The following is a 12,604-nucleotide window of genomic DNA, read 5'->3' as shown; positions in this document are numbered from 1 at the left end:
GCACTCACATATGCACACACACACACACACACACACACAATTAAAAATAAGATAAATCTTGGGGTTGGGGATTTAGCTCAGTGGTAGAGCACTTGCCTAGCAAGCACAAGGCCCTGGGTTCGGTCCTCAGCTCTGAAAAAAAAAAAAAGATAAATCTTTTTAAGAAATACACTACATATTCTCCTATTTCAAAGTCTATGTCCCTAGCATTATTCCCAGAAATATCAGCATGGTTGGCCTCCAAAACTCCTTTCCTTCCTCTATTCAAAAGTTATCTGTAAAAGGAAAAATTTCCTTATAAAATAGCAGTTTTCTACTCTTACAACTTATTCTGCAAGTTTTTTTCTTAAATGAATGATTATAAGAATGTATGAATGTTTATTAAAAATGCTTTTTCTGTATCTAAATAGATCATAGTTTCCCTTTATAATGGTTGCGTAGATTAGTAAATTTTTCAATAAGAAATTATTTTACTTTTTTTGGAGATAGGTTTTCAATGTGCATAACCAGGCTGGCCTTGAACTCAGACTTTGTCTACCAAGTGCTAAGATTAAAGGCATGCACCATAACAACCAGCTCTGGGTTCTACTTTGAGAGAATTTTACCACACTGTCTTCAACTTTGACAATCTGGTCAACTGTTTTGTATAGATTAAGGTTTTTTTCATCTGTTATGTGTTGAATTCTGTCTTTCCAATGTGCACATTGAATCACTAACTCCTAATTTATTATCTTATTTGGAAGACAATATTTTTATATGAATGTATTTCTTGCATGTGTGTAAGTGCACCAGTGTGTGGTGCAATGCCTGAGGAAGTCAGAAGAGGGTGTCGGAGCCCCTGGAACTGGAGTTATAGACAGTTGTTAGCCTCTGTGTGGGTGCTGGGAATTAACCTGGGGTCCTCTGCAAGAGCAGCCAGTGTTCTTAACCACTGAGCCATCTCTCCAGTCCCTGGAGACAGTATGTTTACAAAGGTAATCAGGTAGACCTGATGTTACTGGAGTAGACTCTAATATAACCTAACTTGTGTCCAACAGTAAGTGGAGGACTGATTGTGGTAACATATGCTTCTAATCCCACTACTTAGGAGGCTTATGCAGGAGGAATATGAGTTGGAGGACAGCTTGGAGTACCTAGTATGACCTTGACTCAAAAAGAAAGGTGTGTATGGGGGGGAATGGTTACTTTTAACTATCAACTACCTGAGAGAGTCTTGATGAGGGATTGTCTAGATCAGTTCACCCTGTGGGCCTATCTGTAAGGGATTGTCTTAATTACATTAGTTGATGTGGAAAGACCTAGCACATTGTGGGCAGCACCATTCTCCAGGCAAGGAATCCTAGACTGTGTAAATGTAGGGAGGGTTCTGAGCAATAGTAAGCACGCATTCATGTCTCTCTTGTCTTAACTGTGGCTGTGACTAGCTGTTTCAAGTTCCCACCTTGATTTTCCTGCAATGATGAACTTGTTAGTTATTAAATAAAACTAGGGCTAGTGGTATTTGTAAACACACATACAAGGTAAATGTCATGTAAAGAGGAAGGCAGATGTCAGTGATATGTCTACAAAGGAATGCCAAACATTGTCAGTAAGCCACCAGAAGGGAGGAAAAAGGCACACAATGGATTCTTCTTCACAGCTCTTAGTAGGAACAAACCCTGCTTATACCTTTATGGCAGACTGTTAGTCTCCGGAACTATGAGACTGTAAATGTCTATGGTTTAAGCAACCCAGTTTGCTGAGCTTTGTTATCAAATATTGTTAACTGTCACGTTTTATTTCAATGAAAATTATTTACTTCCAAAAGGTCGAAGTGTCTTTTTCCTATCCAAATGTTTTTGTTTGATTTTTCTCATATTTTCCATAATTTCTTGATTTTTTAAAAAATGAACTTAATTCTTCATTTTCTCTTTGTGCAGTCTAAATATCCTTATTCTAAAGGTGCATAGTATGGTCTATAAAATTACTTTAGAAACTAACTTATGGAGCTAGAGAGATGGCTTAGCAGTTGAGTACACACTGCCCTTCCAGGACACCTGAGTTTCGTTCTGAGAACCCATGTCAGGCAGCTCACAATCACATGTAACTCTAGCTCTGATCTCTGTGGGAACCTGTACCACATGCACATACCCACACAGCCACACACACACACACACACACACACACACACACACACACATAACTAAAAATAATTAAAAATTGGCTGGATGGCCACTGCAAGGTCTCTCCTTGCAGCAGCCATGGGAGAGTGGAGTCCAAGCTGCATGGCGAGATCATGGCAGGACAAGCATTTAGAATTTCTTCTGCTGTTTGACAACATTGGTTGAGAGGAGTGCATCTGAAACTGTAACTAAAGGTGGCATTTTGTTTCCAGAAAAACCTCAAAGTACTGCAAGCAGCAGTAGTACCTTGGGATCAGACGCTAAAGGAAAGGGTGGAAAGATTCAACCAGCTAGTATGAACGTCGGAGACAAAGTTCTTCCAAAATATGGAGGCAAAATAGTTCTAGGTCACAAGGGTTATTTATTTAGAGATGGTGACATCCTTGGGAAGTATGTAGACTGAAATCATTGTAGAAATGGCCTCACACAAAGCTGCCCATTCCATTGAAGTTCTGAAATATCTCATCACGTAATTTCCATGCCTCCCTTTTGTAATAAACTGGTATCTAAGCTGATAAAAAAAATATTCAAAACTATTTTTAAAAAATAATTAACTAATGTTCTTGTGATTTTTGTTGACTTTCTTAGCATTTAATTTCTTTGTATGGCTTACATTTTTAGTTTTTCAGTATGTTTTAGGTGGAATAATTTTGTTTTATTCTCACTGTGTCTGGTAGATTTTTCAGGTGCTTCCAACTAAGATCTTGATCATCTAACTCCAGACCAATGGTAATACTGGGATTACCCACCCTCCAAACCCATGCACAAACCCAGTGGGAGATCATGAGACTATTTCTTTGTCCTCTTACTCCATGGACAATAGTTGTATCTACCTGAGCCCTAGCATGAAGACAGAAACATTTTCTGTTAAGAGTTGAATAGTGCCTTAACACATATGGCAGAATTCGGGGAGGGGGGGCGCTGTGGGAGGGTGCCAATGGGGAAGGGGGTATGAAAATGATTAAGTGTTCTGTATGAAATACACAAAAATTCAATAAAAATTTACTTAAAAAGAGTTAAATAGTAAATATTTCAGATTTTACCAATGGAACTATGTCTTTTCCAACTACTAAACTAGTGTTACAGTACAAAAGCAGCCATGTGTAATTTGTAAAAGAATGAAATTTCTACATTTGAAAAAAAGGTTATTGCCGGGCATGGTAGCACATGCCTGTAGTCCCAGCACTTGTGAGGCAGAGGCAGGCGGATCTCTGTTGAGTTCAAGGCCAGCCTGGTCTACATAGTGAGTTCCAGGACAGCTGGGGCTTACAGGGAGACCCTGCTTTAAAAAGACCAAAAAAAAATTGTTATTTATTAAAACAAGCAGGCAGATGAGTTCGGATATATATATATATATATATATATATACCCTTGCCCTAGGAAATAGTCAAAGCCATCTTTCCAAACTCTCTGAGGAAGTCTGTAGCTGCATCCTGGTCCCTGGCTCTGGTTCCCTGTCTCTCACAGGGAACATTGCGTTTTTATCCAGACAACATGAATTCCCACCAGACACCATCTGTTTCCTGACCCAGTGTGCACAAAGTCTGTGGCTTCTCTCCATTCAGTACACTGTCCTTGTCTATTAAGCTATAAAATGTGCCAGGCATTGTACTGGACCCCAGAGACATACTATGGACTTACTCTCACAGAGTTTGCTTACAGTTTAGTAGGAGAGGTAGATACTAAATAGATAGGCCCACACATGGGTGTATAATTACAAATCGAAGTAACTATTATGAAATAATTTTTTTAAGCCTGGGGGAAAGCACTCTGAGAAAGTAAGAGACCACCCTGGAAAAGTAAGAGACCACTCTGGAAAAGTAAGAGACCACTCTAAAGAAGAGACTTCTCAGAGGAAGTCAGAGACCACACCGAGAAAGGAGGAGGAAGTTCTGAGGAAGTGAGACAGCTCAGAGGAAGTAAGAGGCTTCTCTAAGGAAGTAAAAGAATTCTCTGAGAAAGTAAGAGACCAGCCTGATGAATTTAGAGTTGTTCGTCTGTGAGGAAGTAAGAGACAGCTCTGAAGCGAGTAACAGATATCTCCGAAGGGTTTTGGTATAATTATTGAGGATTGCATCTGAAAGGTACAGACTCCATTTGAGAAGAAATTTTTAAGAAAACTCAAAGCAATGGTAGCACTGGAAGAATTTGAAGACTTCAATAGCTAGGACTAGGGCTAAGTGTAACAAACAGCTGAACCCCTAGCCATATTAGCACAGAACTTCACAGTAAAGGCCTTGTTACTGATACATCATGCCCAGGTTTCTACAGAAGGTCATAAAGCACTCCAAAACGCAAGAAATGAAACACTTCCTAAAGTGACACAGGAAGCACTAGAACCAAGCCCAGATGTGATATAAATTCTGCAAAATGTGCAGAATATGCAAGAATGGATGAATCATGTAAATCTTAAGCAGAGAGATGGAAATTCCAACAACGAAGCAAAAGGAGAGGTTAGAAATAAAAAGCACCAAAGAGAAATGAAGAATGCCTTTGATGGTTTACCAGTGGTCTGGAGATGGCCAGGGAAGGAATCACAGAAGTTGAACATAGCATAAGAAACTCTCCAGGCTACAGAGCAAAGAGAAAAATAAGTCTTAAAAAAAGGAAGGGGACAGAATAGCCAAGAACTACAGGTCAGTTTCAAAATGTATTCAAGATAACTGGAATACCAGAAGGAAAAGAAAGAGAAAATAGCAGAAATATTTGAAGTAATAATCATCAAGATTTTCCCAAATTAATGACAGAACTAAACCAGAGACTCAGGAAATTCAAAGAATATCAATCATAATCATCTGTCTAGAAAAATATTACATATATAAATATATACAAAATGCAAACACAAAAACAAAAACTCTACATGTAAGCATATCATATTCGAACTGAGCAAAACCAAAGAAAAAGTAGAGAGGGCATGGAGAGATAGCTCAGTGGGTAAGAGCATCAGCTGCTCTTGCAGAGGACCTGGGTTCAGTTCCCAGCACTCACATGGTAGCTAACAACCATCCATAACTCCAGTTCCAGGACATCCAATACCCTCTTCTGACCTCTGAGGACATTGCATGACATGGGTGCCCCTATATACATGCAGACAATGCACTCATATACATAAAAATAATAAATAAAATATTTTTAAAAGAGAAAAAGAAAAGGAAGAACCTTACTTTCCCTATAAAGAACAAGGGAATGAGTTACAACAAACCCCTCTTAAGCTATGCAAAAAAAGATGAAGAGTGAAATATTTAAAGTGCTGAAGTAACTACCACTCACCTTAATCTGAATTGACTATTCATGATAATAAGCAATGTTTTAGACCAGGAGTGGTGGTGTACACCTTTAATCCCAAAACTCAGGAGGCAGAGGCAGGTGGACCTCTGCGAGTTCAAGGCCAGCCTGGTCTACATAGTGATTTCCAGGCCAGCTGAAGCTACAGGAGGACCCTGTCTCAAAAAGACCAAAAAATAAAAATAAAATAAATAACCAATGCTTTGAAATCAAAAGCAAAATGCAATGAATGAATTTTGTGAATAGAGTTGATGGCTTAATCACACAGTGAGAAATCATTTCAAGCAATATTAAAAAAAAAAAACCCAGCAATTTCTACATCTCTGAGCTGTTCACATCTGAAAAACAAAAACCAAAAAACCATGAAGAATTATAAAGAACCTCTAAAGTGTTATGAGATGTTGCAGTGTTACTCACAAAATTAGTTTTGTTATTGGGACTTATTGCATATGTCTGCATGTATGGATGAAACAAAATAAGCAATAATGCTGGTGACATTAGGAAGTAAGAGTTTCAGTTTCAGTTTTTAAAAAAGATACAAATGTGAAAAAATTTTAAATCATCTTAAAAAAGAGCTGAAGAGATAGCTCAGAAGTTAAGAGCCCTGGCTGCTTTTGCGGAGGACCTGGGATCAGTTCCCAGCACTCATATGGCAGTTAACAACCATCCATAATTCCAGTTTGAATACTCTCCTCTGGCTTCTATGGGCATTGCACTGGCATACATGCAGGCAAAGCATACACATTAAAAAAATCATGTAAGAAAAGGCTTAATCTAAATTTTATTTTGAATTTATAATATCTTTTCTTTTTTTCAAAAATGTGCAAAATTTTTGGCCAGCCCACTAGAAAACCTGGGAGCAATAAATACTCCTAGAACCCAGCAGCTGTATATAAAACAGCCAAGAGGACCATATAAGAGGGAGGCCAGGGTTCTGAACCAATGTGTGCAGGCTGGCTGGCTTCCCTGAAACCCCTTTCTTTGAGGAACATATGCAAGGCACTGTTGCCCTTCTTTGTTTCTAATATAGCTAATTGTAACAGACTAAGCTGTGCCTAATGATGGCTTCTAACAAGAGGCTTCAATATGTTCCAGAAAAGAGACCACCCAGGGGCTGGAGAGATGGCTCAGCTGTTAAGAGCACTGGCTGCACTTGCAGAGGACCTAGGCTCAGTTTCCAGTACCCACATGGTGGCTAATAACCATCCATAACTTCAGTTCTAGGGGATCCAACACCTTCTTCTTCCTCCAAAGGCACTGCAAGACACAGGTGTACTTACATACATGCTGGCAATACACCCATACACATAAAATAATAAATAAAATATTTTCCTTAAAAAAACAGACCACCTGTGTCCCAAGTGGCCTGGTTCTGCCGAGGGGTGGAGAATCGACTGTGGAGAGTTAGCCATGGAGGGAGGGGCCTTTGGGCACCATGTTGAAACAGAAGCAGTGAGCATGGAAAGATGGTGCAGAAAAATGGTCCCAGTGTCTTGCCCGTGCGGACACGAGAGGGGGCATTTACCAACCTGGGATGAGACTGCAGGCCCATGATGCATGGGTGAAAGCTAACAGAGACTGTGGGCAGGTGCGGAAGCGATCTGGAACAGCGAGCCAAGCCACGCAGAGCTGGGTGCCAGGTGTCAGGTGTTCATTCCTTTGTAAGTCTCTCCTTTCCCTGCAAAAGATATAAACTATGAAAAATTCAGATAAAGATGTGCTATGTGGTTTGTCTACCAGTGCCAGGAGGAGGAAGGGACCCTAAAAGAACTTGGGTGACAAATTGGCGCAGGTCGGCAGGATGATTGCAGTCACCGCCAGCGGCGGCCGCTCCTCTGTTCTCGTTTGTGCCACTCCTTCGTTCTCATGGGTGTCGAGGCTGCTCCTCTGCTCACCCTGGGCAGAGGCTGCTCTTCTGCCTGCCCTGTGCTGAGGTCGCTCTTCTGCTCGCCTGGTGCTGAGGCAGCTCTTCTGCTTGCCCTGTGCTGCCTCCTGTCATCGCTGCTTCTGCCTGGTCCTGGACCTCAGGGCTGGTGAGGAGACTGTGTCAGCAGAGCCACATTCAGACACAGGAGACCAGGTTCAGTGACACAGGTCTGCTTTATTGCAGGAAGGCACAAGCTTATATAGGGGTAGTGGTCCAATCACAGCACAGTAAGTAGGATATCTCATTAGCATAATAGATTTAGCATCCTATCACAGTACAGCAAGTAGGATACCTTATTAGCATCATCCTATTAGCATAACAGACTTAACGTCCTATCACAGAATAGAGGGTATGATGCCTCATTAGCATATTGGGTTTCAGATTACAGAGCCAGGATTCCTGGACCCTGACAGTTGCAATATCACCCTAGGCTCAAGCTTGTCTCCCACAGATGATGACACTAAGAATGACAAACTACGGGAGTTTGGAAAAAGCTAGAGAGCTAATGGTGGCACTGATGTGCATTTTACAGAGGATTATAAAATATGTAACTGAAAAACAGACCAGCACACAGAAGTGTGAGTCACAGCTATGTTGTAAATGTGGGAAAACAGCCCAATTGCAGATATATGAAGATTTGTTAAAGGTTATAGAAAAACTAGAAAAACTGTTGTGGACTGTGGACACTAGCGGAGAACCCAGAGAGGGAGCGTGGGCAATTTGCATATTAAAAGATGTGCCCAAGGCAGGGAAAGCTGAAAAGGCTAGGGAAGTATTGGCAGACCCAGTTGCAGAACTTGAGAGAGAGAGAGAGAGAGAGAGAGAGAGAGAGAGAGAGAAAAGAGAGACATTTAAACTTGTGTAAGGTCCAAGGACTCAAAGGAAAAGACAGATAATAGTAAAATAAAAGAAAAAAAAGGAGATGACCTAAAAACAAAAGTAGCTAAAGCTGCCCCTCAGATTCAAACGTTGATACAAAAAGAAAAAAAAAAGCTAACAGTGCTGCAGCTAGGAAATATTCCCATGCTAGAACTGTTAAAACTAGGAAAAATTTACAAGCAAGCAATCAAAGAGCCCCAAGCCACATGGTTTGTGAGAGTGTGGGACATGGGAGCAAGTGGTGTCAATCTAAGTCCTTCAGAAGTTTCATAGCTGAGTTATATAACCAACCATCCATCCTTGTGTTATAGGCTGTTCAACCAAGGCCAGTGCAGGGGGGTGCAGTCCTTAATGAGATGGCTGATGGAAAGCGTTAGAGATACATGGTCATCACCAAGTGAAACTCTGATGATTAACAAATGCTGCAGGACTATAAAGGAGGGACAGGGATTACTGAGAGAACTAGGTATGAGAAAAGCAATATATGATACCCAGTTCACTGGACCAGATAAGACTGTGTTCACCAGAGATATAAAGGAAAGCTTAATTCAGCTGGGAGCTTTAATGGTTTTGCTAAGTCCTTTAATGGGACAGGATCTTTGTGAAGTGAGAGAGGTTTTAGCAGATCTAAATGACTCTAACCAGCATGTAAAATGTGTCTGTAGAATAACAGACCACCCTACAAGAGATATAAAAGAGACCAGACAGGAAAACTGGTCCATTTGGGTTACTTGAAGACAAATGTGTCAAGATTTATGTCGAGCCCAAATTCCCAGAGAAAAAATTGATAGAAAACCAAATTTGGTACTAAAGAGTTTCTGGAAGGCTTTAAAACCAGAAAAACACTTTACAAAAGGCATTCAAAGGATAAAAACTGTCCCAGGGGTGGTTAAAAATCCCCAAAGATTAAATAAGGTGCATTTCTCTTCTGATAAAGGCTATACTGGGGTGGAAGCAGTTTGTCCCACCAAGACCTCCCCCAGCAGCCAGGTACAGTCAATGGAGAGATAACAGATGTGGTTACAGTCAGGAGGCAGACCCAGGGCCTGCCTGACTCAGGGAACCAATAGGTGCAGCAGGGATGGGAGAAACCCCCTGCCTCCTTAGCTCAGTGCAGGGTCAGGCAACTGGAATCAACACCTGTATCTGTATCAAGGATAAAAGAATACAAAGAGACTCCATGTAAAATCCCCCAAGTGCAAAATGACTCAAAAGAGAGAACTAAAGATAGTAAAGAGCTAACCAAATTACTACCTCATACCCATGCTATGCTACCTAACAAGGATCTATGGAGAAAACAGTTAATACGAATGGATAAAGCCTTTCCATGTTGTGTTAGACCTTGTCTATGATTGATTTAATAGATGATGTTAACCTTCCTTCAAGTGTTTTACAGATGGGAAACCCATCTGAAAGATACCTGAAGATGCAAAATCCAGCTATAGCTGTAAGATTCTTGGAAGTTTCATGATTGGATAAGATAAAAACAGAGGCTCCCAAACTATACAACTGTTAAAAAAAAATCTACAGTACCTGGGGTGGGTTGCCCCCTATGAGCTATTGGTCAGAGAGAGAGCCTAGAGGTCCTCAAATTCACCAAGGCTATGGCCACTAATGTTGGTTGTACACTAAAAAGATCAGTAAGGCCATGTTGCTGAAGACACTACATGATGTGAGTACAGGAGGAGAAGAGATGGAGCTGAGATTAAGCCAAAAAAACCCCAAAAAACAACAACAACAAAAAACTCCATGCCACTGGATAGATGATGTTCATATTGCCAGAAGGCACTATGCAGATGGTTGGGGAAAAAAGGATCCCCTATGATTCTACTCAACAATGGACCCCATGTGCTGCACACTATGGACATGCTAAGCAATGCCTGCAAGTGCAATAATGGCTTGACCAACATATGTAAAACTGACAAACTTATAATTGGATAAGGCCCACTCTTAGGGGTGGAACACACATCTGATGCTGTAGACCAGGCCAACCCCCTGTGTCAAGAAAATCTACAGGCCTTAGTGGGGAAGCCATTACAAGTATACTGTTTAATGAATATAGTACACTTACTGGGATATCCTCTAGCCATTTGCATTTACATTTGTGTTTGTTTAGATTGTTTATTTCCTTCTATTTGTATTTATAGTAGAAGAAACACCACTGAGATAGATCAATGACCATGGCTTGAAGACGGACAATGGGGAGGCCCCAGAAGTCACTATTTCACCATGATACAAGAGAGATCACCCTCCAAGGCTCAGGGACCTTAATGGAAGATTGGTGGAAAGATTGTAAGAGTGGAGGAAAGGGGCAGAGTGTGTCCCAAGCGGCCTGGTTCCTCCAAGGGGCTGGGCCTGCTGCTCAGAATTGATTGCAGAGGGACCTTTGGGCACCATCTTGGAACAGAAGCTGCAGTGCAGAAAGATGGAGCAGAAAGATTGCCCCAGTGTTTTGCCCACGTGGAAGCGAGAGGGGCCATTTACCAACCTGGGGTGAGACTGTGGGCCCACAATGAGTGGGCAAAAACTAATGGCAACAGTGGGTGGGCGAGGAAGCAATCTGGAACAGTGGGCCAAGCCATGCAGAGCTGGGTGCCAGGTGTTGGGTGTTCGTTCCTTTGTCAGTTGCTCCTCTTCCCCCCAAAGATATAAACTATGAAAAATTCAGGTAAAGATGTGCTATATGGTTTGTCTATTTGTGCCAGGAGCAAGGGACCCTAAGAGAACCCGGGCAACACCACCCCAGACTGCATCACTAACAGGGAACTTGATAGGAAGGTAACAAAAAAAGATTGCAGCTAGATCCTGGCAGCTGTGATAGAGTTTGCTTCATAGAGCAGGTAGGCCCTCCATTGCCTCAGCTGGCAATAGCCCAGAAAACTAGCCAATCTCAACAGAACTTAATTATTTCAGTCTTTCTCCAGTTTCTGTCCACAAGTCCTACAAAAATCTGTAACAAAACAGTTCATCTTAGATACAGGGTCTCACTGTAGCCCCAACTAGCTTGGGACTCACTATGTCAAACAAGCTGGCCTTCATCTCACAAAGATCTGCTTGCCTATTCCTTCAGAGTGCCGGGATTAAAGGCATGGGCTACCATGCCTGTCTTTCTTAATGTTTCTTAGGGCTGGCTTCCCTGTGCTTAATCCCATGTGGACCCTCATCATTAATCTTCATCTGTGTGAGTTAACAAACTAGAGAGTCATTGTCTCAGGTTGACTTTTGGTGACTGATGCATGTCCAGCACCATAAGTCCCTGAGTCATGCAAACTTCGATCAAAAAAGTTCTGTCATTCTCAAAAACTTAATAACACACATATATACACACATGTGTACAACAAACATACATAAAAGCTGATAGCATACTTGACATGAGTGAACAAGTCTGTAATACTGGGAACACAGATGAGTCATCACAGAAAGTGAGCCAAACATTGCATTCTTCCAGATGGAGGAGCGCACTACCACCTCTGAAACAGCGTTGCCTAAACAAATTCAACTGGAACCTGATTGATCCCTCACATCATGATTCTCCAACAGAAAGAAAACATAAGCCATACATTCTGTGTTGTATCTTCTATTACACACATTAAAATGTAAGCATCCTTAACTCCAGTTCCAGGGGAATCCAAAGCCCTCTTCTGACCTCCACAGTATTGCACAACAGAGGTGCACTAACACATACAGGCAATACACTCATGCACATAAAATAATTAAAAAAAAAATTTTTTTTAAAGTATAAACACTATCGATTCCTTGTCTTGGGGCCCCAGACACCTGGGGAGCCAATGCTGCTCCCTGATCCTTTTCATCCAGACCAACGGAGTGCCTTCTCTGGGCCCCAGGAGCACTGCTTCTGGGCCTGTTTCCACACTCAACCCCCTCTGCTTCCATGGGCCTGCACCACCCACCAGCCTCTTTCTGGGATGCTGGGGCTGACCTTTCCTCTTCTTCATCCTTTGCATCTAGACCAACCCAGCTCCTCAGCGAAGTCCCCAGCAGGCCTTGGGGCCTCTTCCCACCCCATCTGCCTTTGCATCTCTTGGTGACACAGCTGGCAGCTGCCCTAGACCAGCATCTTTCCTGAGCCAGGTTCCCAGACCAGTCAAACCCCAAATTCCTGAGGCTAAAATCATTCTTAGAGGGATCCAGACCTTAGGAGAAAGCCTGAAAACATCTGACCCTCACCTGAATTGGGTCTCTGTGGGAACTCCTGAAGACAAAAGCAATCTGGCCACTCCAATATAAAATCAAAAGAGAGAACTGGAAGCTTAGACGAACCAGCTTTTCATGCCCAAAAAGTAAACCACAAAGACACATAAAGTTCACAAAAAGAAGCAGACCTAAACTT

General features: G+C 41.8%; 1 protein-coding gene and 1 pseudogene across 6 annotated transcripts in view; one reads left to right on the top strand and one right to left on the bottom strand.

Annotated features, from left to right (window-relative positions):
- Positions 1-12,604, bottom strand: part of Qtrt2 (queuine tRNA-ribosyltransferase accessory subunit 2) — an 88,514-nt gene that overhangs the window by 23,979 nt on the left and 51,931 nt on the right. For 5 of the 6 annotated variants that reach the window (XM_029568176.1, XM_029568177.1, XM_029568180.1 and 2 more), the window contains exon 9: positions 6,977-7,125. In XM_029568176.1, coding sequence (XP_029424036.1) covers positions 6,977-7,125 — 149 coding nt within the window. Of the gene's footprint in view, positions 1-2,611; positions 2,674-6,976; positions 7,126-12,604 lie in introns of those variants that run through there. The other variant, XM_029568181.1, reaches the window with a different exon arrangement.
- On the top strand, positions 2,276-2,593 carry LOC103741931 (annotated as a pseudogene).

This window comes from Nannospalax galili, unplaced genomic scaffold, assembly GCF_000622305.1.
Source record: "Nannospalax galili isolate Female #2095 unplaced genomic scaffold, S.galili_v1.0 scaffold18, whole genome shotgun sequence".
Lineage (NCBI taxonomy): Eukaryota > Metazoa > Chordata > Mammalia > Rodentia > Spalacidae > Nannospalax > Nannospalax galili.
This window is presented reverse-complemented; position numbering and strand designations above follow the sequence as displayed.